General features: G+C 46.4%; 1 protein-coding gene across 1 annotated transcript in view; it reads left to right on the top strand.

The window, feature by feature from the left end:
• The first annotated feature begins 8257 nt into the window (after nucleotides 1-8257).
• Nucleotides 8258-26412, top strand: part of DTX1 (deltex E3 ubiquitin ligase 1) — a 106677-nt gene continuing 88522 nt past the window's right edge. Inside the window, exons 1-2 of the mRNA XM_068240030.1 lie at nucleotides 8258-9228; nucleotides 9760-10487. Coding sequence (XP_068096131.1) covers nucleotides 10232-10487 — 256 coding nt within the window. The 5' untranslated portion in view covers nucleotides 8258-9228; nucleotides 9760-10231. The remainder of the gene's footprint in view (nucleotides 9229-9759; nucleotides 10488-26412) is intronic.

Below are 26412 nucleotides of genomic sequence, written 5' to 3'. Positions count from 1 at the left end.
TTATCTCTGGCTACAGCCATAGAGAGAAACATACTGGATGCAGAGGAAAAAAGCCTCAGAAAATTTATATTGTAAGTGGAGGGGATAAATTGAGGGAGACACAAAGGGAGCCACCCCCACCCCGTAGGCAACTACGGGTGTGCTATAGATGTGGGGACCCAGGACATCTCGTCAAACAGTGTAACTACACACCTCAGGGAAAGCGTAACATGACACAGAGGAATAGGGACACTGACATAGTGCCCGACTCTTCATCTGACTGACTAACCGCTCTGCCTGTCATTTCCACCACAGGCAAAGGAAATGCTTATGTGGAAATGAAGCTTAATGACCAAACTGTAAATTGTCTTTTAGATACAGGAGCCTCACGATCAGTGCTGCGATCTAATGAAATTGAACTACCCATACAAGGTTCCACAAATGCTGTGGGATGAGGAGGTATTACATACCCATTGTTAGAAACAGTGCCCACAAAAATACAAATTGGGCCTTTTCATACTGAAGCCTCCCTATTGTTGAGTGATTCTGTTCCCTGCAACTTGCTGGGAAAAGACTTACTCACCCAGATGAGAGCACAAATATCTTTCACCGAAAATGGAGTGGAAGTGACCATACCCTCAGTGTCTGAAACACAGCTTGACCCTGTTAGAGAAACCTGGGATAGCATCATTGCCCTTTGTTCCTTAGTCCAGCGTACAGGGACAGAAGAAAGTTTACCAAGTGATTTGTCAGAAATAGTGAACCCTGAGGTATGGTCAAAGGAGGGAAAGATAGGATTCATGATAAACAGTTCACCAGTTAAAATAAAATTGAAACCAAACTCAGCTATCCCGAGATTGCCCCAATATCCTTTAAAAATGGCTCAAATGGATGGGATCAGGGATGTGAAGAAATGATAGATGACTACTATGAGGAGGTAGGACGAGTGAAAGATACTCCCCTTGACCATGCAGACCTCACAGTTTTTATTGACGGGTCCCGATACTATTCAGAAGGGCAACCTGTTACAGGATACTCTGTGGTTACCAAAGATGATGTCCTTTTTCAAGGTAAGTTACCAAGCAGCTGTTCAGCTCAAGTAGCAGAACTAATGGCATTGATGCAGGCTTGCATCATTGGCAAAGGCCAAAGGTTAAATGTGTACTTGGACTCCAGGTATGGATACGGGATCTGTCATGATTTCGGTCAATTGTGGAGGATGAGAGGTTTCTTGACAACAAATGGTAAGCCTATCAAACACGCTGAATTAATCAAAAGGGTCTTGGAGTCTCTGTGGGGCCCAACGGAAGTGGCAGTAATAAAATGTGAGGCACACACAAAAGGTACAGATGAGATTTCATTAGGGAATAACAAAGCTGACATGGCGGCTAAGGATGCTGCCTTACATGGCACCATGATTACAGAGATCTATGTGGTCAGCCCCCCACAAGGGGAAGGCGAGTACATGGATTTAACTGTTCTTAAAAACTTACAAACCCAGACTGAAAAACAGATGAGACAAAAATGGGAGGAACAAGGATGTAGTGAAATAGATGGCCTGTGGAGCCATGCAGATGGCAGGTACTGTGCCCCTCCCACTTTGTATCACTACCTAGTGGAGGTGTCACATGGCCCATCACACTTGGCGAAGGATGCAATAATCAGCCTCATCACAAAATACTGGGTAGCCCCAGGAGTCTCCACAGTGGCAGAGAGATTCTGTCAAACATGTGAAACATGTCAAAAACACAATCCTGGTAAGCTTGTCAAGACACCCACTAAACACTTGCCTAGGCCTCTGTATCCATTCCAGAGGCTGCAAATTGACTATATCCAGTTGCCTAAGTGTCAGCAGTTCCAGTATGTACTGGTATGTGTTGACATCTTCTCTGGCTGGGTGGAAGCATGGCCTGTTGCACAGGCCACAGCTTCTGCCACAGCGAAAAAACTGTTACAAGAAATTGTGTGCAGATATGGAATATTTGAGACTCTGGAATCTGATAGGGGTACACATTTTACAGGACAAGTAATGACCGAAGTGCTGGAAGGGCTACAGGTGGAACAAAGATTTCACACTCCATACCATCCACAAGCATCAGGTAAGGTGGAGAGATACAATGGGATAATCAAAAACAGATTATCCAAAATGTGTGAAAAAACTAAGCTTACATGGATACAGGCTTTGCCACTGGTCCTGAAATCAATGAGGCATACACCTAGGGGTCCAGAGAAACTCACCCCTTATGAAATTTTGTTTGGGAGACCAGCACCCACGGGTCTATTCTTCCCACAGGAAATGAAAATGATGCATTGCTCACTGAAAATGTATGTACAAGAGTTACATAATTTGCTTACAAAATTGCATGGACAAGTTTTCTCCTCTATTCCAGATCCTGAGTCCGATACAGGATCCCATTCACTGAAACCTGGAGACTGGGTGGTAGTAAAAAGATTCCAAAGGAAAGGGTTGGAAAACAGGTTTGATGGACCTTACCAAGTCCTATTAACCACCTCTACTTCAGTAAAATTAGAAGGAAAAATTCCCTGGATCCATGCTTCTCATTGCAAGAAGATACGCAAAAGTGATTAATGCAAACATGCCACCAGGGGCATCTATGTTAGTCTGTCTTGCATGTTGTTTGTCATGTATGTTCAAAGGTGCTGAGGGACAAACTACCTCTAGCCACCACCAGCAACCTTGGGTGCCACCAGCATCATATGGTGAGTGGGGGGTGAAACCACAAGGCTGGGATCCTGCCCACTTGCATAGGGTTGAGTGTAAACAGGGGAAACTAGTGCCAAGATATCCACTTTTTTACCGAGGGTATATGCATGTACACGGTACAAAGGGAATGAGTCCTGCTAGCCTGCACTATTTTGAGCACGCTAGGCCAATTCATCCACCCCTGGTGATAGACACATACTGGCATACCTTGGACGAACTGTGTAATACTATGTACCACAGAATGATTCCTCCTTTTCAGGAGCATCTTAAAAAAAGGCTGGGTGGGAAACCAGAGATCACTTTCTTTTTGACATATGTTCAAGACAGACTTGTCCCTGACTGTGAGGCAGATGAGGACCCAGAAATAGACACATGTACTATGCCAGGGATTTTTATTGCAGACACAGACAACCCAGATTCTGAGATACTTGACGGTGACGATTTAAAAGACTTATCTACTGATTTAGACAATGGGAGATCGGATGACTTGATGATAGTAAGGTGTGAGAAAGACAGGTTACATCCTGAGGACCCAACAAGAGGAGGGTATGATGACTGGTATATAGTGTATGTGGTATATAATGTGGGTGAGACAAGACAATATAGGAAAATATTCTATGACCAACCTGAACCCGTGCAAGGTACTCTATTAAATAAATGTTATGATCCAGCAGATGGAATCATGGAGTTCTTGCTTACTCGAGCCCCTGAGTACTTTGGAACAGTAGATCCACTTACATACCTGACTCAAGAGAGACTTATATTTGGACTCAACTGCAGTGTAGTCCAACAGGCCACCTGGTACACACATAATGAGAAAGTTAGACTTAATGCATATGCAAGCACCCTGGTGTTGCACGTACAAACAGATGCTAGAAATAAGAAATTTGAGCATATCACTCCAAAAGAAGGTGTAACAGTACAACAGTATATGATGAGGATCATGAGAGAAGCCTGTACATCAGACATTGAGGGTCACTATATTATTGACACAGCACATTGGGCATCTAACCAATCTCTTGTCTTTAATGGACCAAACCCGTGGAAATGGGAAGTACTGTGTAACGGAATAGACACACCAAAGGTAAATGAATGGATGTATGGGGTTCCCATGTCTGAAGGATTGAGAGGATTGTATCACACCACAGACTGGAAAGACCCTCATGGCTATGAGTTAGATTTGGATTTAAACTTGGATGGACCATTTGTTTGGCCTTTCTGCGATGAGTCAGATGAAGGATGCTGGACTTTTACCCAATCTGTCCAGTTGAACAGAGAAAGTCCAGTCCCTGGTGTGAACAATCCATCAATAAATAAACGAGGGTGGTATACATGGGAAGGGAGAGGCCAGGTATGTGCAACTATAGTCCGGGTGGAAAGAGAAAAGGATGTTGTGGTCCCTGTAAAAATGAATCCAAATATATGTAAAGTCCCAGCTGTCAAAATAGCAGACCTAATAGTCCCTCAACTGGCCTCACCTTGGGCAGTATTGTTGGATACAAAGTTTGTTTTGTACACGTGGAGAGTAACATTAACTGATTTTAGGGTAGATATGTGGGACAGGAGGTGTGGTGTATATATTAAAAATCAGATCTACATGTTGAAAGGATGGTTGGAATCAGGGTATAGTCACCATAAGTCTAAAAGGGATTTGATGGATAAAGCTCTGGGGGCGGGAGGTCTTGGTCTAGGGGCCTTAAATACTATGGATTTAGAAGTATTAAGAAATAAACTTGGAGGGCTGGCTCAACATGTAGGGGAGGGAGTGAAAACTCAGTTAGATATAAATCATGTGTTAGAAAATCTACAACATGATCACATTGATGCTACAGCCTCACTGTCAGAGGTAATGAAGCAGAAATTTAAAGGGTTAGTAGCAGGTCTGGTTAAACAGCAGGAAGAAGTCCAATTAGCATTGTCTTGTACACAGGTTCAATCTGAACTATCACAGGATCTAAAGCTAATGATAACCTCACTGCATGCTGGTCACTTTCCCATAAATTTGCGTAGACAAGCTGAGAGATCTGTTCCTAAATTTGCAATGACGCATGAAAAATGGTGGCTTACTCAATTCCATGGGTGTCAAAACCTCACATGCACTATTTCTTCTTTAGTGCCAGTTGCAGGTGAGGAGCATCAAGCTTATACAGTGGTAAATTTGGGTTCTGTTTTGTCAGCAGGTGTAGTTTTGCTTCCCAGAGTAAACCATGACATAATGATTTATGAAGAAGGTGAGCCCAGGTTGTTAGACACAGATGGGTGTTGGAGAAAGGAAAATGTACTGTTATGTCAAGGACAGCAAAACAGGATTATAAGGCAACAATGTTGGGATGAGGAAGGATCATGCTTGATGGATGCAAAAGAGAAGATGCCGAGCCGGATGAAGTACCTAGGACAGGGTTATTGGTGCTGGTATCAAATGGAGAATGCCACCTCTTATGCAGTATATACATTCAATTGTACTCAGAGTGGAACACTGACCAGAGGGGTGTACTGTACCACTGGCCCAGTCCTGGGAGTTGATCTGGCACAGCAGAAGGGACGTACACCCATAACACCTGAAAAAAGACTAGACATCAAGCCTGATACACCTGTCCGTTTACAAAAAATTCCTTTAGGATTTGGAGCAGAATTGAAAGGATGGTTATTGGATTTTGGGAGGGAAGATGAGATCATAAAAACACTCAGAGCTTCAGAAAGGCAAGCAACAGTGCGTTTGGAGCACGATCGTGAGAAACTAGTACAAGTCTCACATGCTCTAGAACAAGATGCTAAAGTATCATGGTGGGAAAGTCTATTTGGGTATAGTCCAAAGGCAAGTGCCTTTCTGAACCTCATGCTCCATCCAGTAGTGGTGCTCATTGTCCTTACATGTTTACTATACATTTTCCAGGTACTTGTGTTTTGTAAAATCAAAAGATTAGGTGCTAAAATGAGTAAGAAACAACAGAAACCCAGGGATGTTTTGGTGGTAGTTTCGCAAGGTGAAGAATATATCTAAATGTTATATGGGTAGTTTAAACTTTCTCATGTTCCCTTAGTTAAAAGGAAGTGCATGGAAATGAGTAAATGGAAGTAGTAGAAGCCCTCCATGAAAGGAGAAAACCATATAACCTAGGTATGAATGAAACCAATATAATCAATACAGGCTTATCCTGAACTATGCAGCTGGTGGTCAGACTACCAGGTGAGGGGCGGGATAAGTCTGTCATGGATGAAAGGGTAGGTTTGTTAGGTATTGTAATTCCCTACTAAATCAACTTATTATTGTGATTTAATTGCTACTATACTTACTTGGTGTTATACTTTATAATAATCATACAAACATATATATATATAAACAAAATAAGAGATTAAAAGGGACGGCATTTGCAACTGTAAAAAAAAAAAAAAAAAAAAAAAAAAAAAAAAAAAAAAAAAAAAAAAATCACATGCCTCTCAATGAGTTAATTTCCTTCTTTATGCATTATTGTTGTATCTCCCTATGGTTCTACCCTTCTACCTCAACAAGACATATTGTGCCTCAGCTTATCACCAAGAAGACACTTATGGATCAAGGTCTGTGGTATGAACTCTACCTCCTGATTTAAAATCTACCTCATGTTCATAATGTTCTACAATAAAAGGCAAGAGGTCCTAAGGGTGCAAGGGAAGAAAGACCCCAGCTGGGAAAGACAAAGACAGATGAATCCTTAGTAAAACATCGCTCTACGATTGCATCACTACAGATCAATACAAGAGCACTCTTGTCCTGACATCATCACCTGCTGTACTTGAAAGGATCAAAGGAATCTACTTGATACATCCTGGCAGGAACCATAATAAACGTTCCACCAGAATGCACCGCCTTAAGAGGAGTTTTTAGCCAAAAGGTGGCTCTGACTAAGGTGAAGAGGATGCACTGCCTTAAGATGAGTTTTTAGCCAAAAGGTGGCTCTGACTAAGGTGAAGAGGATGCACTGCCTTAAGATGAGTTCTTAGCCAAAAAGGTGGCTCTTATTAAGGTGAAGAGGATGGCACTACAACATATGTACCACAGAGCCAGAGGTGATATAGCTGAAGGCCCTGACTACAAGAATACTGTGATAAAAACTTTTTAATATGAGTAGTTCACAGGGATGAACTAGAGGAGGGAGTGACAAAGCTGTGATACCCGTCTAGTTTATATAACGGACATTTTGTTCATATAGCTCCATTTGGTGATGTATAAATCATTTCAGTTAGAAGAAGGCCACAAAATGTGTACGTGTTCAGGGACACTGGCTGTTCTTGAGCATGTCCTAATAGTAGATTTACCGTTATTTTGCAATGTCCTAGCTTCCTTGACTTTTAGTGGAAAAGAGGCCCCAAGGACAGATTTAGACAAGTGATGTGTTGTCCAGACTGGACCACTTCCCCTTGTGACCTTAAACAGAAGGTTGAGTAAGAGAACAGTGGGTGGTGAAACTCATTATAATATGGGTGGAGAGTTCTAAGAATTAAATGTTAACTGCTTCATGTCTGCACTGATTATTGAACTGTGATTGGTTTTTGTAACACTGATGGACATCCTGAACTGCCCAGAGGCATGTATATTTTTGCATAACTGTAACTGATAAAAGTCATTGTAACTAGTGAAATTGTAGCATTTGTCTCCTACACATGCCTCATCAACAAGCTTCTTGATGAAAATAAACGAGCCGTCCTTTTAAGAGGTGTGCCTTGAGTCATTACTGTCAGTATATTGCTTTGACACTAGGAAGTGAAACTCTCAATCGCTCATCAAAAGCACTTACACAAAATCACCCAATGCTCAGAAAACTCAGTGAATTGCTTGAAAAAAATCACGCACGAAAAAGCTCAGCGCTTGCGATTTATAATATGAACATAGCTTAACTTTGTTCTCTCTACAGATGCTGTAAAAATATGTTGCATTGATACACTTTATATGTATTTTAGGCATGTTGCCTTATAAACCCAATGGAAACATACAGGTCAGTGGATCCTACATGAAGCATGCAGGATTTTCTCAGTGCACACACTATACTACACATGACCAAGCAGAAGTGAACGACTGACTGGTTCCCTATTTGCAGATTGAACTCAAAGCCTGCTGTTACAAATGCATTGCAGTGACATGGAGTTCATCCTCAGTGCACCATAAATATACATTCCTAAGTAAATGGAGCTATTGGAAGTCGAAAGGGGAAAACAACCGTCGTGCCCGCATCTATTCTGACAGCCTCTGCATTTCAGGTCCGCTGTGATGGGCTTCAACTGGGAAAATATGTGCTTTTTGACACAATTTCAGTTAAGATAACTGTCAGGAAATGCATAATAGGCTCAATCTTATCATAAATGCCCTAATGCTGTGAGCATACGTAATATTCCCCCATGTCACTGAGTGCGTGTGGAAAGGTAGCAGGAAAGCGTGGGTCAGCAAGCTGTGTTCTCTCCCTGCACTCTGTATATACAGTACAGCGAGAGCAACACGTCCTTCCTGCAGCAGCACAACTAGAAAGGGGCGTGCCAGAGCCTGGCCATAGTCATACCTGACCGGACCTCCTAGTCGCTGCGCTGTATGTGCCACTGCTGCACTATAATACCCCAGCAGGCAACATCTGTGCCCTACTTCTCCCCTACTAGGTCACGTCTAATGGCCGCACGGTCTCCGGCTTTAGCTGCGCTGTACAAGGCAATGTACTGAAACCATGATGCATTAGTATATTAGAGATTATCAGGCATTACCACCAGCAATACATAATAGAGCTGTTGCAGCCTGAAGCGTCCCCCGGTGTGTTCCCTTGTCTTCAGAACAAGTGGCATTTGTTTTCCCTGGAGTAGCTGCAGAGGCTGCACTGCTGAGACATATAGGCAGACATAGGGAGATGGATGCAGAGGGAAGGACTCGGTGACTGGGGAGACATGGGAGGCAGAGCGAGGAGCAGCAGAGGGAGGACTGCACACAGTGCTGCACAGGTTGTACAGTGAGGAATGGAGGAGAGGTACAGAGAGGGGCTGCTGACAATGATAGTCACCACAACAGAAGGAAGAATAAGGTGACAGAATGACCAGGGTCGTGTCTGGATCCTGAATGCACTCACATAGCAAAACCCCAACCCGGCTTCCATTCTCCACTAGCACAGCAGAGGGTACAAGCCTGGGGGTCGCAGCCCCTCTCCTAGCCACGGATTGGAGGTAAACCCCCCTCTTGTCTTCTCAGCCGAGGGAACTTAGCCTGTTCACCCCACCCTTTGGGAGTTTGCGCTGCTCTAAAACTGAACACCAAGCAAGCATCTATTCCATGAACTACAGATGCGCCTCAATACACTTGGCGATCACCAGAAATGACCGCAGCAGTCCGCAGGCGAGCCTAGCTAAGCACACCCACCCGGTACCCTGCCAGGAGCAGCTCCATTCAGCATCACTAGCCTAGCAAGCAGCATCCCCGCACAGTGCGCCCTGCCATCAGAGCATCTCCCAGGGGAGATCAGACCCCAAGCGGCAATGTATGCTCTAATCACCGGCTGCTGGAGGAAAGCACAGTGAGTACCTTCATAGCACACACTTCTCCATAATGTCTGTCACACATATGTACCATGCATCCAGCACTGTATGCTATAGAGAGCTATTAATGCCAGCGCTGCCTGTGTAATCACATAAATATGTATAATGATGGGGGCTGGGGATCCTTCCCTGCATACATGGCCTTGGAGAGATGGTGGGCTAATTCATGTTTGTATGTATCTGTTGCCTTAGCAGGATACTGTGTTCCTCTGTGAAATCAGTTTATGGTGTTCTGCTCATTATACACTTATGTCTGCACAGATAACATACACCATTTTTTTCCTGTTTTGTGTCTTCTGAAGCACATTGTTTGCTGAACTGCTTTCATTGTATTGCGTTCATGTATTGTGTGGGGAGCTAGCTAGCTGGGATGAAGATACAAGCAGCATTTTTGGTGTATTTATTATGTCAAAAATTGTGCATGTATTGAGCATTGCAGTGTGATAGTGCATGCAATCAATTATATAAATACAGCACATTATATCATTTTCTTTATGTGTCTTTTGTAGGAACCCAAATCCTCAGAATAAGACATGTCTGGCTTATGGACCTACCACCACAAGAGCTGACAATTGACAGGACTGTTCATTTTGCCATTAATGCAGTTTGAAAGGTCTTAGAAGGCATAATGACATTGAACACTGAGGGCCGAGGAAGAGGCAAAGCAAGCGTAATTCTTGTGGTCTTTGATGGACCCTTTATAATTGGGCCACAAATGCAGTTGGTCTGGCCAGATTGACATCTGCTAAAAAAAAGGAAAAACAAACAAACCTGAGACTCCATTTTGACCAGCTTTATCAAATTCACTGATTGATGTAGTGTTTACCATTTATGTTGCTTGCGCCAGTCGTGAAAGCTAAATTTGAATGTATAATTTAACCATCAAGCCCTCTCTGCAGCTTTATTTAAAACTCTGTATTCAACACTTTGCAACACACTCCCTCATCTTGTTTGACTCAGCAGCAGAAGACTCTGCTGGCCATGTCACGCCCTGGTATCTTAATGCCAGTAGCTGGTCAGAATTTTGGAGGTCAGGGGGCACCTCCGCGAGTTGTCGTCTGGGAGTGGTTGAATGAGCATGGCCGCTGGAGGCCATATACAGCAACGGTGTGCCATCATATTGAGAATGCCTTGCGAGAAGATGGCCGTGGAAGAGTGGCATTAGGACAGGTGGACACTCAGCTAACGCCATATGTGATTGACCTGCAGACCATGCATCAGTACCGCCAGGACACAGGTAATTGTCAGAATAAATGTACCTTATACCTTTGTAACATTTGAAGATAAACTCAAGGCACTAATTTAGCGTTTTGCTGCAATGAAAAACCCATTTAACGATTTTAAATGTGACTGCTGCGTTTTCAGGCGGCATCTGCGATTCTGCATAGCATTTAGAAAAAGATACAACCTGCATCATTTTTACGCACAGCTTTGCCTATTGAAATTACTGGCTACTGTATGCATTAAAATGCACAATTGTGTGGCAAAATGTTTGCTGGGAATCTTCTGCGGTTTCCGCAGGCACAAGTGTAATCCCTCCCTTATTCTTTTCAAAAACTATTAAAAAGGTATTTTGTTAAATCTGCACTTTACAGGGTCCTGATTTAGTTGGGAACATCACAAGTGCTAAACACATACATATGGAGCTTGTAGTCGGTAATTTGTGAGAACAAGCAAAAAATGCACATGATTGAGGCCTCTTTTCTAGGGACTTTTGAGCTATGTGCTCAGCAAGCAGTTACCAGGCTGCTGTGAGCAATTGTGAGAGTTTGAAAGGCATTTCACTGCCTATTAACAGTCCGTGGAAAAGAGGCCAGGGTCCGTTTCCACTAGAGCGAATCTGCATGCGTATTCGCATAGCCAATAATTGTCATTGGGCCTGTTTCCACTTGTCAGAAAAACTCAGCATTTTACAGTGCAGAAAAAATCTGCACAGCAGAGCCATCAGAATTCACACACCGCAAGGCTACTGTGTGATTCGCATGTAATGTAATAAATAGGAAATATGCATGCGTTTTTGCTATGCAAATTTTCATATGAATTCGCATACGTTTTTGTGTAAAATCAATGTAAAAGCACACAGGCACTGATATGGTTAAATTCGCATACTTACAAAGATACACGAAAACACATGCAATTCGCATGAAAATTTGCATCCGCATGCAAATTCGTTTATGCATTTTCTTCAAAGAAATTGCACCACACTAATGGAAACGGGCCCTTAGTCTTCTTTTTTGGATCAGGCAAAGCATGTCTGCTCAGAAACTGGCAAGAACATTTTCACCTTCTCCTACGGGTGCAATCATTTATATAAAGAGCAATTTCAGCTGTTTGAGGCCTGTTTAAATGGAAATGGAATGCACAGTCTTGGAAGATGATGATGGAGCCATTGTTTGCCTGGTGAATTGTGGCGTAGCTAATGAGCTGTGGGCCCCGATGCAAGTTTTACAATGGGGCCCCCCCAAGCACTCTATACATAACAATTGACACGGCGCACCAAACCTGCCAAGGATTTCCACAGTGTCAGAGGTGCAAGAAAGGGATGGGGAACAGTTTGTTAGTGATCGTTACTATTCTAAGTATCCATAGAAGGGATTATTACCAGCACAGGACCAATAGAGAGCTAATACTGTAGTTGAGGGAGGGCATTTTGGGGCCCCTCTGGCCCAAGGGCTCCAATGTGGTGGCTACCTCTGCACCCCCTATTGCTATGCCCCTGTTAGGATCAGAAGGATGTATAGCAGATATAAACCACCAATTATAGGGCACCGCAAACCAATATGAAGTTTTGGCTAATTAACCCCCTTGGCGGTATAAAAAATACCGCCAGGGGGAAGCGCAACAGTTTTTTTTAAATTTTTTTTTTTTTTTATCATGTAGCGAGCCGAGGGCTCGCTACATGATAGCCGCTGCTCAGCGGCATCCCCCCGCCCGCTTCGATCGCCTTCGGCGATCACCGATCAGGAAATCCCGTTCAAAGAACGGGATTTCCTGGAGGGCTTCCCCCGTCGGCATGGCGACGGGGCGGGATGACGTCACCGACGTCAGCGACGTCGGGACGTCATTGGGAGACCCGATCCACCCCTCGGCGCTGCCTGGCACTGATTGGCCAGGCAGCGCTCGGGGTCTGGGGGGGGGGCCGCGCGCCGCACCGGATAGCGGCGATCGGGCGCGCGGCGGCGGCGATCGGGGTGCTGGCGCAGCTAGCAAAGTGCTAGCTGCGTCCAGCAAAAAAAAAATTAAGTAAATCGGCCCAGCAGGGCCTGAGCGGCACCCTCCGGCGGCTTACCCCGTGTCACACACGGGGTTACCGCCAAGGAGGTTAAAGCAAACCTGAGATGAAAATAAACTCATGAGATAAACAGTTGTATATATCCTCCTACTCCTAAAAATGTTTTTGTTCTTTTTATAAACCACCATTTTGTTTTCTGCTTAAAACCTGTAACAGTAGGTTAAGAGTTTCATTGTCTCTGCTCAAGGACACAGTCTTTCAGCGTCCCAGACAGGCCCGGATTTACCTCACGGGAGCCTATAGGCACAGATGTCCTGGCACCTTAGACTTCACCCTCCATGAACCTACAAACCCCCACCGAACCACACCGCAAGTGTGCTGGCTGGCCCAGCTGTCACTTCTCCCCTACTTCCCTTGCCCATCATAGATAGCTACAGGTGCCTCCAAGTGTTAGGTAGCCAGAAGTACCCTCAAAATTAAGTAGCTAGAGGTGCCCCCAAGTATTAGGTAGCTAGAGGTGCTCCCAACTGAAGGAAGATCTCCTCAGTGGAATGCCGAGAGCTGGGTAAGTAACCTCCTATTTACACTCTCATCAGGACTCTGCATAGAGAAAGAGAGAGGGAGGCACTCAGGGAAGTGACTGAGCCACCTTTCCATCATCAGGTGCCTGTAGGCACGTGCCTACAATGCCTTATGGTAAATCTGGCCCTGGTCCCAGAGCTAAAATATATAAGCTAATGACCTTTTTTATCCATCACCTGCACTCCGAATCTTTTCTCTCCTATTAAAGTGTTGTATGGCTGTAATGTGTTATCAGTAAGTATTGCAATAGTCCAACTAGTTGCATAGCTTATTGTTTAACTCTTCCTAGCAGAAAAAGAAAAAAAGGAACACAGTCTAGTTATTTGTATACTTGGCACTGTACATACACATGTTCATCTCTTCATGTCAGATGTCACCTAAGGTACACTTTAAGAGCTAATTCACACTACAAGAGCTTTCCTAAGCATTTTGTGATTTTAAAAGATCTTGCTAATGTTATCCCATGTGTGTGTTCTCACTGGAGAGATGCGATTTTGTAAAAATCCTCCAGAGCATTGCATTAGCAAGAGCTTTTCAAAATCACTAGCGCTCAAAAAGCTGTTGTAGTGTGAAGCAGTCCTAAAGGAGGAACTTGAGCTTGATCCTAATGGGCTACACTGATTAAGCATGTGTACTTGGCATTAGACTGCGATGAACATATGACTATGGTAAGGATTACCTAGTTAGCCCCTCGGAGCTTTATTAGTACACAATAAATAAAAAAAAAAACAAGGAATAAGAACAAGAAGGCTTAGAGGTTACAGATATACTTACATATGCTAGATTATACTATTAACCCACCCTTCTCCCTCCCTCCCCCCACCACTACCACCCAAAAAAATGGTTACAAGCAGGCAACAGGTTCTCAACAACTAACATTAGTAGGTGAAAAAGTTTGCTGATGCCAAATAAATCTACCACCCTGTGCAAAATGATCTTTCGGCTATTTGCTTATACATCTAACCATTTTTCTCTTTTTTTCCAAGTACAACAAAATCAAGTACCAAGGCAGGCACCATTCAGTCATTTTGTGTTATGTCAGTGCTATGAGGGTGCCTGCCTTAACAAGCAAATATTTCTTTGCAGGAATCAGAAGCCAACAATCATGTGACTCAAATTTTGAATGTATTTCTGAGGACTGTGCTAAATGATTGCATATTTTAGTGAATAAACTGTTTAGGCAGGTGAAATTTACACTGAAATACAGTCACTCTGGACAGCATGGCTGCACCTGCTGAGACTTACTATCCTCCCCCACTGCGGTGAGCTGATGGTAAACCAGCTCTGTCTACACTTCAGGGGCCACCCCAGTATCGGCATGTCACACCGTAGTGCATATGTGCACTTGCTCTATAATGGCATTGCATGAAACATGCGCCAAGGCTCTGAGCTCCAGTGGTGCTCACCGCCAGATCGTGATCACGCTTACGCGTGGATTCACGACCATTTTGACGCATTCCACCTCGGACACGCTAAGCCGTGAATAGATTTTCAACCACGCAAATCTACTTCGGCTTCGCGTGAATGCGGACAGAAATCCGCATTCACGCTCGTGAAACCCGGTGCTGAAGTTGTGGTTTGCGGAAATGCGTCAAACTATGCGGAAGTGACACATTGAAGGCCAATCAGAGTGCCCCAGCCAGGCCCTAGCAACCAATCACAGGAGGGGAGCTATGCCCTCCCCTCCTGAATATAAAGCGGCGGCCATGATGGAAAAGCTCTGTCCTTGCTAGACTGTGGTGCTGAGAGGATTATCTCCAGGCCATTGTTGTTTGAGCAAGTGCATTTATTGTGTTAAAAACAAAGCGTTTTTTTTGCTAACACTGCTCTTATACTGTACACAGTTAGCTAGTCAGTGAGTGATTGCTGTAGTTAGTTGTAGTCAGTGTAGTGTAGTGGGAGTGTGGGAGTCTAGTGATTATTTAACTGTGTGTAGTGCAGGCAGGTTCAGTGCTGCAGTGTAGTCAGTGTAGTGGGAGTGGGGCTTATCTGTGTGTAGTGCAGGCAGGCAGGTAAGTGCAGCTGCAGTGTTCACTTGCATATTCCAGTGACAGTTATACACTTGTACTATTTGCAGGCAGCCAGTCACACCGCCGGCGCCGCCACTCTCTGCCAGCGCTGTTCATTCATTCTGTCAGTGACCTTGTGCCGTGCCCAGTGCCCACTGCTCGCTCGCTGGCATATGAGCATCTCATTACACAGTGTGACATCCTTGTGTGCCCACTGCATCTTTCAGTGACCTAGTTGTATATCCAGTGCCCACTGCTGTGCCCACTGCATGCTTCAGTGACCTTGTACTGTGCCCACTGCATCCTTCAGTGACCTAGTTGTATATCCAGTGCCCACTGCTGTGCCCACTGCATCCTTCAGTGACCTTGTACTGTGCCCACTGCATCCTTCAGTGACCTAGTTGTATATCCAGTGCCCACTGCTGTGCCCACTGCATCCTTCAGTGACCTTGTACTGTGCCCACTGCATCCTTCAGTGACCTAGTTGTATATCCAGTGCCCACTGCTGTGCCCACTGCATCCTTCAGTGACCTTGTACTGTGCCCACTGCATCCTTCAGTGACCTTGTACTGTGCCCACTGCATCCTTCAGTGACCTAGTTGTATATCCAGTGCCCACTGCTGTGCCCACTGCATCCTTCAGTGACCTTGTACTGTGCCCACTGCATCCTTCAGTGACCTTGTACTGTGCCCACTGCATCCTTCAGTGACCTAGTTGTATATCCAGTGCCCACTGCTGTGCCCACTGCATCCTTCAGTGACCTTGTACTGTGCCCACTGCATCCTTCAGTGACCTTGTACTGTGCCCACTGCATCCTTCAGTGACCTAGTTGTATATCCAGTGCCCACTGCTGTGCCCACTGCATCCTTCAGTGACCTTGTACTGTGCCCACTGCATCCTTCAGTGACCTAGTTGTATATCCAGTGCCCACTGCTGTGCCCACTGCATCCTTCAGTGACCTTGTACTGTGCCCACTGCATCCTTCAGTGCCGTTGTACTGTGCCCACTGCATCCTTCAGTGACCTTGTACTGTGCCCACTGCATCCAGTGATTCATTACTAGCAACATGTCTGGCAGGGTTTCGCGGGGTGAGAGGAAAGGGAGTTCAATTGCCTCAGCCACTTCTGGGACTGCTCCACATCCAGGGAGAGGACGCCCAGCTGTACGTGGTCGTGATGCAGCAGAAAGGGGGGCAGCAAAGCCTGGGCCGAGTCAGCGGACGCCATTGTCCAAATATTTTAAAGTTTCTGGTCCCCGTGTGATGGTTGAGCAAATGGAACCTGACGTACTCATGGACATCATGACTTCCTCCCAGACCTCTACTGTGAGCACCACTCCAAGCAGCAGCAGCAGCCAACGTCCCACGCTTGTTGTGACATCCACCCCAGCACCCACTGATCAGCAGCCCTCCCAGGATGACAGCGTTCTGTCCCTCAGTCCGGCTTCTGGGAACCTGCTGATGCAAGACGCTCAGGACTTACTCTGGACTGATGTGGCAGAGATTGAGATCGGGCCACAATCACAAGCGTTGTTGAGTTCTGGTGATGAAGAAGAGGGGTCTGTGTCTGGGGATGTAGGGACAGAAGAGGAGGCGGGGGAGTCAGAGGAAGAGCTGGATTATGATGATGCTGCTGATGATGACGACGTTGTGGACCCTAACTATGTGCAGCCTGCTGAGTCCGTGGAAGAATGGTCAGAGGCAGAGCAGGATGACGAGTCACCTCGGCCTAGGCAAGGATATCGCCATATGTCAGGCAGGGGCAGGGGCATCGGCAGCAGTGGGCGTGGAGGAAGTAGACAGGACACTGCTTCAGCCGGCACCACCACCATGCAACCCCCGGCAACTACTACCACACATTGTTCCGCTGCACCCTCTGCTAGTGGGGGCCGCAGTAAATTAAAGTCACCAGTGTGGGATTGCTTTGAGGAATGTACTGATGACAAAAGGTATGCGGTGTGCAGGTTATGCAGCAAAAGATTGAGCCGTGGGAAAAGTCTGAGCAAGATGGGTACCTCATCCCTCCAGGGCCACCTGAGAAGCCGCCACTGCCGCGAGTATGCGGACTTTAAGAGGAAGCAGGCACTGCTGGCAGGGGTTCCTGAGAGCAGAAGGTCCACCAGCGCAGCAGCATCATCCCTCCCTCAGGGTCGTGAATCCCCCACAGCAGCAGCAGTAGTAGCGCTCAAGCGCTCTTCCACCTCGGCTACTCAGGACACAGACATTGAGGCTGGCAGCCAGTGTTCGTCTCTCTCCTCTGTCTCCCCTGCATCCCAGCGTCGTCAGACCCTGCTGAGCGACACCTTTCAGGGTCTGACCAAGCCTCTGCCTTCAAGCCACAGGCGGATCCGCAAACTAAATGGCTTGCTGGCCTGGGCCATGGCATCACAGCTGCTTCCCTACTCCCTGGTGCAGGAGGGGAGCGCCATGCGGACGCTGCTCCAATTTGGCATCCCCGAGTGGCAAGTCCCCAGTCGCCACTATTTCAGCAGGAGCGCGATCCCAGCACTCCACAAGTTTGCGGTGGAAAACATGGCCCGTTCCCTGGACTACTCTGTGGGCAAGCGGGTCCACGTGACCATGGACTCGTAGAGTAGCAGATTTGGGACAGGTCGCTACCTGTCCTTTACGGCCCACTGGGTGACACTGATGGAAGGGAGGGAGGACAAGAGCGCATCAGCCCAGCTAGTGGTGCCACCACGCGGGATCAGGGGGGATGCAGAAGGGTCCTGTCACGACACTCCCTCTGCACCCGGAAAGCAAGCCCGCCTCGGCAGCAGCAGCAGCAGCAGCAGCGCCAAGCCTCGGCACTGCCAAGCCCTTTTAAAATTGGTGACCCTGGGGAAGGAGAGGCTTACGGCCACCAACGTCCTGGCCACCCTCAGGAAGCAGGAGCGGAGGTGGCTGACCCCCAGAGGCCTGGAAGTGGGGTATGTGGCAGCCGATAACGGGGCCAACCTGGTGGCAGCAGTGCAGCAGGGAAACCTCCAGCACATCCCCTGCTTGGCCCACGTGCTCAATCTTGTGGTGCAGCGCTTCTTGCGCACCTACCAGGGGATGAGCGAGCTGCTGCAGGATGCCCGGGCGGTGATACACTTTTTCCGCCTGTCAGCCACTGCCTCTGCACTCTTGTCCACCTTACAGCAGCAGTATGGAAGGCCACAACACCGGATGATCATCGACATGCCAGTTCGCTGGATTTCGACTCTGGCCATGTTGGAGCAGCTGTGTCAGCACAGGCTGGCTCTTAGGGCCTACATGCTAGACCCAAGTGTCCCCAGCAACCAGCAAGTCCCCATGATTACTGCCACTCAGTGGACACTGATGCAGCAAGTATGCCTGGTGCTGAGTCCCTTCCTGGAGGCAACCAAGATGGTCAGTGAGGAGCGGGCCTCTGTGTGCCAGTGGGTGCCCTTGGTTTGTCTACTGGAGCAGGCAATGGACAATTTAATTGAGCGTGGGGATGAAGCCCTGAGGCAGTTGGAAGAACAGGAGCAGATGGCAGCACAGTCCAGCTCAGAGGAGGGCTCACAGCAGGTAGTGGAAGAGTTGGAGGTCCCTAACCTGAATGAGGAGGAGGAGGAGGAGCAGAGTGCAGCAGGCGTTGTACGTGGATGGCGGTTTGAGGAGGACAACGACATGGCACAGGAAGAGGACAGGCATGCGTTATGGGACAATGGCGAGGACAAGGAAGATCTTGCTGGCAGGGCCCACTTGTTTCCCATGGCTGTGCACATGTTGCGCTGCCTTCGCAGGGACCCCCGGGTGATCCAGATGCGTTCAAGGGAGGACATCTGGATTACCTTGATGCTTGATCCCCGTCTGAAGGGGAAGCTGGGAGACTTAATGACGCCATCCACCACCGAGCAACGCACAAGGGAGTTGAAGGAGGCCCTTGTGCGCAGACTACGGGAAGCATTCCCCCAGCCTTCCACCCCCACTGTAACTGCTCTGCCAAGCCAGCAAGAGGTGCCTGCCATTGCCACTAGCAGCACAACAACAACCACCAGCAGCAGCAGCAGCAACTGGCGCCCCGGAGACCTGAAGAGCCTAAGCAAGAGCCTGTATGCAGTGCAGCAGCCCAGAACAGAGGTGCCCGCCACAGCATCCACCACCAACCAGCACAAGCAACGACTGACCACCATGGTGTCTGACTATATGGGGTCATCCAGCGGGCTCAATGACATCGACAGCCCCGTGGACCCCTTGGAGTACTGGGTCAAGAGACTGGACATCTGGAGCGAGCTTTCCCAGTACGCCCTGGAACTCCTATCCTGCCCTCCTTCCAGTGTCCTCTCAGAGAGATGCTTTAGTGCGGCCGGTGGCGTGGTCACAGAGAAGCGCTCTCGGCTCTCCCACGCATCTGTGGACAAACTCACCTTCCTGAAAATCAACCAGGCTTGGGTGGAAGGTGAGTTCCTGGCCCCTATTGTCGGACACAGGGGGACATGAAGTGGCTGCTGCATGTGCTGTTGTTAACTATGCCTGCCTTTATAAAGACAGTTACTACCTGCCTAGTGCCTACCTTGGTTAATTTTTTGGTGTTATGGTACTACTACCAGTAAGTTGCCATGGTCCTCCTTCTGAGCTGCTGAACTGACCGCCCGCTTTGTCCTCCTGACTCAGTCGCTACTACACTCTGCGTTCACACTGCCCAGGTCACTGGGTGCATTTAATTTTTTGGCCAGCACTATGACGCTGTGCTACTACTACTACCACCAGTATGTTGCCATGGTCCTTCTGTGCTGCTGAACTGACCGCCCGCATTGTCCTCCTCCTGACTCAGTCGCTTCCACCAATGTACTCTGTCTGCGTTATCACTGCCCGGGTCACCGGGTGCATTTAATTTTTTGGCCAGCACTATGACGCTGTGCTGCTACTACTACCACCAGTATGTTGCCATGGTCCTTCTTTGCTGCTGCTGCTGAAATGAACGCCCGCTTTGTCCTCCTCCTCCTCCTGACTCAGTCGCTACCACGGTACCACCAATGTACTCTGTCTGCGTTATCACTGCCCGGGTCACCGGGTGCATTTAATTTTTTGGCCAGCACTATGACGCTGTGCTGCTACTGCTACTACTACCACCAGTATGTTGGCATGGTCCTTCTGTGCTGCTGCTGCTGAACTGACCGCCCGCATTGTCCTCCTCCTCCTGACTCAGTCGCTTCCCGCTGCTGCACTCTGCGTTCACACTGCCCGGGTCACCGGGTGCATTTAATTTTTTGGCCAGCACTATGATACTGTGCTACTACTACTACCACCAGTATGTTGCCATGGTCCTTCTGTGCTGCTGCTGCTGAACTGACCGCCCGCATTGTCCTCCTCCTCCTGACTCAGTCGCTTCCACCAATGTACTCTGTCTGAGTTCACACTGCCCGGGTCACCGGGTGCATTTAATTTTTTGGCCAGCACTATGACGCTGTGCTGCTACTACTACTACCAGTATGTTGCCTTGGTCCTTCTGTGCTGCTGAACTGACCGCCCGCATAGTCCTTCTCCTGATTCAGTCGCTACCACCACTGCACTCTGCGTTCACACTGCCCGTGTCCACTGACAACTCTGCTGCGATGTCATTGCTAAATGCTGCAAAAAAAACAAAAACATTTTTTACAAAAACCTCTCTGGGGTCTTTTTGGCGTCAGCCACTCATCCTCCTCCAGCGGTACCTTCGCCGCCAAGTGCCATTGGAACTCGCCTTCACCTCTTTGACTGCTTAACGCGTATATCCCTTTTTAAAACCACTTATTACCAATTAATAGCCCCATTTAAAGTGTTGATTTCACTTTAGAGAATCTGTATTGTTAAAATCGCTCAAAAGTAAACTTACCAGTGCGTTAGGGGACATCTCCTATTACCCTCTGTCACAATTTCGCCGCTCCTCGCCGCATTAAAAGTGGTTAAAAACAGTTTTTAAAAGTTTGTTTGTAAACAAACAAAATGGCCACCAAAACAGGAGGTAGGTTGATGTACAGTATGTCCACACATAGAAAATACATCCAAACACAAGCAGGCTGTATACAGCCTTCCTTTTGAATCTCAAGAGATCATTTGTGTGTTTCTTTCCCCCATGCACTGAAGTTTCAGGCTGCTCTTTTCTTCCTGCAAACAGCTTTGCCCTTGTTTGTAATTCCTAAGTATGTGAAAGCCCAGCCAGCTCAGAGGACGATTTATCCAGCTTGTAAAAGATAAGAGAGAGAAGAGAGAAGCTGCTCTAATCCTAAATAACACACAGGCAGTGTGCATAAAGGGGAGTTCATAGCAGAACCACAACACTGAAGAACTTGGCAGCCTTCCAGACACAGGCCGACAAGTCTGACAGGGGAAAGATACATTGATTTATTACAGAGACTGTATTAGTAGAAAGTGCTGCAGTTAGCCAGAACACATTAGAATAGCTTTTGGAACTTGTAGGATGATAAAAAACAGGATGCAATTTTTGTTACGGAGTCTCTTTAAAATCCATTTTCTCTAGAAAAAAATTTTTGGGGGAATTTTTTATGTTATGTTGCCCCTTATCACCTCGATAATCCATGCAATTTGGGGGATTGTAGCATGTATGGGGGCTTTGTTATTAACGTTAAAAGAAAATCCGCCTCCGGGCAGGAATCCACGCGTGATTACGCCATTCACGTCAGAAAATCCGCGTGGTTGCGTGGATGCGGACGAAAATCCGCATGCGGCGGGGCCGAATGCGGATTTTTTTTTTGCAACCACGCGGATTGCCGAATTCGTGGATGAGGTGAGCTCTTCATCCCCATGCCAATCCAGTGAGTGGTATGGGCTGAAATATGCATGGCTAACAGCTGGGAGTGTCAGGCTGTTCTGGCACATCCATTTTGCCCTCTACACATGTGATAGGTTGGTTAAGTGATTTTGTGTGTGTGTGCAGGGGGAGGGGGAGTGTCAATTGCAATATATAAAGTGTGTGTGTGTGTATTTTTAAAGGATATATATATATATGTATATCCTTTAAAAATAAGCAGGGGTCAACTGGGTATCCAAATACCATTCGGAGTAAGAAACTCAACCTCATAAAATCTACAAAACACCATCAGGAGAGACTGAAAGGGGGCAGAGTTTCTGTATTGACATCTGTTTCCTTGGCAGTAGCGATAAGAAAATGAGATAGGAATCTGGAAAAAAAATTGATTTGGCTAGGTAAGTATGCATTATTTAATATAAATATTGCCCTTACTGTGTCAGATGTGTTACTGTGGGCCTATAAGTGCACAGTAAACAAAGCACTCATAGGTCCTCTTAACTCTTTCTATATTAGCTGAAATTACTTCCCAGAGTTCAGCCTGTTGATTTTTGGTATCATAATATTATTATAAAGTCACATGAGGTTCTGGATAGTTGTAATGGCAGAAGAGGTTCTGGCTAGTTGTAATGTAAGAAGAGGTTCTGACTAGCTGTAATGGCAGAAGAGGTTCTGACTAGTTATAATGGCAGAAGAGGTTCTGGCTAGTTGTAATGTCAGAAGAGGTTCTGACTAGTTGTAATGTCAGAAGAAGTTCTGGCTAGTTGTAATGGCAGAAGAAGTTCTGGCTAGTTGTAATGGCAGAAGAGGTTCTGGCTAGTTGTAATGGCAGAAGAAGTTCTGGCTAGTTGTAATGGCCGAAGAGGTTCTGGCTAGTTGTAATGGCAGAAGAAGTTCTGGCTAGTTGTAATGGCCGAAGAGGTTCTGGCTAGTTGTAATGGCCGAAGAGGTTCTGGCTAGTTGTAATGGCAGAAGAAGTTCTGGCTAGTTGTAATGGCCGAAGAGGTTCTGGCTAGTTGTAATGTCAGAAGAGGTTCTGGCTAGTTGTAATGTAAGAAGAGGTTCTGACTAGCTGTAATGGCAGAAGAGGTTCTGACTAGTTATAATGGCAGAAGAGGTTCTGGCTAGTTGTAATGTCAGAAGAGGTTCTGACTAGTTGTAATGTCAGAAGAAGTTCTGGCTAGTTGTAATGGCAGAAGAAGTTCTGGCTAGTTGTAATGGCAGAAGAGGTTCTGGCTAGTTGTAATGGCAGAAGAAGTTCTGGCTAGTTGTAATGGCCGAAGAGGTTCTGGCTAGTTGTAATGGCAGAAGAAGTTCTGGCTAGTTGTAATGGCCGAAGAGGTTCTGGCTAGTTGTAATGGCCGAAGAGGTTCTGGCTAGTTGTAATGGCAGAAGAAGTTCTGGCTAGTTGTAATGGCCGAAGAGGTTCTGGCTAGTTGTAATGTCAGAAGAGGTTCTGGCTAGTTGTAATGGCAGAAGAGGTTTAGGCTAGTTGTTTGAGATTATTTTATTGTTTCATTATTTTAAAGGCTGGTAATGTCATACTGTTGCTGTCAACATTTAACCACCTTAGTGGTATGGACGAGCTCAGCTCGTCCATTACCGTCGCGGTGGATTGCTCAGCCCCTGGTGGGTCTTTTTTTACATTTTTTTTTTAAAAACACGCAGCTAGCACTTTGCAGTTCAGAGCGGGATTTCCTGTTGGGTATGATCGCCGGCGGTTATCGGAGGGGTGGGAGGGATGCTGCAGGGAGGGGGGAATCATGTTGCTAGTGCTAGGCTAGCTACATGAGGAAAAAAATAGGTTAAAAAAACCCTCCCGTGGCCGAGCGACGCAAAAAAATAAACCGCCAGGGTGGTTGAATGATGAGCGCGTAACCATGATACGTTTATGAAGTGGCTCCAGCTTCCAACATAACTAACTTCACACTAGTTCCCTTTTACAGATTGGTCAGCTGTGCATCAACATACATGTAGAATGGACCCATGCTTTCTCATGGCCTGTCCACAAAGTCCATTTTACTGTAATAAAGATAGGGACACCAAGAGCCAAATATAGTGTAGTATGTACTGGTAATATGGGATGAAATTGGTAGAGTAAATACAAATATACTCACAAAGCAGGGTTACCTCAAAGGCAACCACTGCAATAGCAGGTGAGGAGATTAGACCTAACCTCAATCAGGATTAAGAAGTCGCTCTCCGTAGATCAGGAAAAAAGGGGATGATACCCCACCACCAAAGGTGGACTTAGAACAATGTAACAGGGATACAGAGGCACCAGAAGAATAAAAATGTCTAAAAGGCTTAAAATTTGTGGAGGCAGTGGTCTACTTACCTACTCCAAACAGACACAAGGGGGTTGGTTCACTAAACCGTGCTATGATAAATAGCATGCCTTATCAGAGATAGCACACCTTATCAAAGATAACACGCGTTATCACATTTAACATGCCTTATCAGAGTAGTATAGCGAGCGCTACGAACCCGCAGGGGCTCAGGGCAGGACGAGTGCCATTGCCAATTAGCAGGCATAAGTTCATAGCGCTCACTACGCTACTCTGATAAGGCGTGTTAACTTTGATAAGGCGTGCTATCTCTGATAAGGCGTGCTATTTCTTATAATGCGTGCTGTTTGTCATAGCACAGTTTAGTGAATCAACCCCAAGATATGCCAAAAAGTTTAGCAAACAAATTTATTTACATACTCCAGGGGAAAATGCAATGCGTTTCGCAGGTATGACCCCACTTCATCAGGCAATAGGTAGGAGTAGGTACAGTGCAGGTCTGTAGCTAAGCCAAGCTGAGGCTCAGCTATTATAATACCTCCAGTTATTGTTTCTCCACCGCTCCATTATAATCCACCTATTTATAAAGTCCTACATTATAGTCGTCTTGTTAGTGATCCCCCTCATTACAGTGCCCCTCCATCACAGAGCTATGCAGGCAAAGGAGAAAGATTGCAGTCCTTTTTCAGCCAGCCTAGTGCACTGACTTCAGAGTCACAATAACACCCATGGCCATGTGATGCAATAGTTGGTGCAGCAAGCAAAGGAGAGGATTGTGATGGGGAGTGGGGAAAGGTGTCTATACCCATCTTACATGCTGGTGTGACTCAGCCCTGAAGGAGGCATTGGCTTCAGACCTCTAACTTAGTCATGGCATCCCGTTTAGGAAACGCTGTGCACTTTCTGCCTGTCATCAATGCCTCCCGTGATCACCTTAGCTGTGTGGCAGTGACTACTCTTCTCATCCATACAGATGAATGAAACATGTCCTTATTGTAAGGACATGTGTTTCACTGCAGGGGGAATTCAGATCAATGAGCTGCATCTATCTAAGATGTATCTTTTTGCTACTGTCAAGAAGCCCGTCACAGGGTGGAAAACCAAGCTTCATTCAAAGGGGTTTTCGTGGGGACTCTCAAGAGAAAAGGGCATATGTACAGACTGGTTGTTAAAGACCAGTCTGTCAAATTATTTATTGTAATATGGATACATATACAGCACATTTATCCATCCCTGTTGAATTTAGGACCGATCTGTGTATAGCACTTAATCTAGGCATAAACAATGTAGGCTTCATTTGACAAATGATCAATATTTCCCGTACTGAAAATCATTTGGGTAATATTGATCATTAAGTTCCTTGCACTTGTTGATCGGTAGAAATCAGATCAGATCAGTAATCAATCAGAATGAAGCCGATTCTGACTATGTGTAGCTTGATCCAGCACAAAGCTTCCTCTATTGACCTGAGCCTTACCAACACTTAGAACCCACAAGGACACTGTGACGCCGGGCGACGCCCAGTCGTCCGAGGATTCGCGGCCGAGTGTCCGATCGCAACCGTGATCGGAAAACTGACATTCTTTATTTTTAAAATAGAAGTTTTTCCTTCCTGCCTTCCCCCCCCCCCTTTTGCCATGAGGGCTGAATGGGCCTGCGTTAGCATATGGCTAAAGCAACCTGGTTTAGCAAGAAATCCTGTTAAGGCTCCCGGAAAAGCTCTGGTGACACTAATGTGCTAATTGGGCAGAGCTGAAATACCAACAGAGTCTATTCAACAGGGGAAGCTAGCACAGCATGAGGTCTATTGACACCTACATTCCTCCCAGTCTTGACGGCACCGACTAAACTGAGTATGGAATGCATGGTGTTGATAACTTTGTCACATTTTGCAAATACCATCCATGGGAGGAATATGAAAATTACATAATTTTGTTTCCCTAATTCTGTAGAATATGGTGATACTAGACATAGCCAGGTAACCCGAGCAGGGGCTGAGATATGAATAATGGGGTCCCCGTGCGCCCCAAATATTGCAAGTTTGATGTCCTATGAACGTGTATTCTCAGCCCAATCTGAATATGAAATCGGTTTGCATGTGCGACAAAACCCCGGCGGGGTATGAAATTGGACATATTTTGTGGATGGCTGGAAGTTCCTCCCCTGAGAACTCACTGCCTGACACGCCCCTGGGCTGAGCTTGAGACTCCGCCCAGAAATGTCAGTGCTCAAAACTGATTGCATGAGGACCCCCAGCCAATTCCCCCACTTTCCATCATACCGAAAAGACTGC

This window comes from Hyperolius riggenbachi, chromosome 1 (genome assembly GCF_040937935.1).
Source record: "Hyperolius riggenbachi isolate aHypRig1 chromosome 1, aHypRig1.pri, whole genome shotgun sequence".
NCBI classification, from domain to species: Eukaryota; Metazoa; Chordata; class Amphibia; order Anura; family Hyperoliidae; genus Hyperolius; species Hyperolius riggenbachi.
This window is presented reverse-complemented; position numbering and strand designations above follow the sequence as displayed.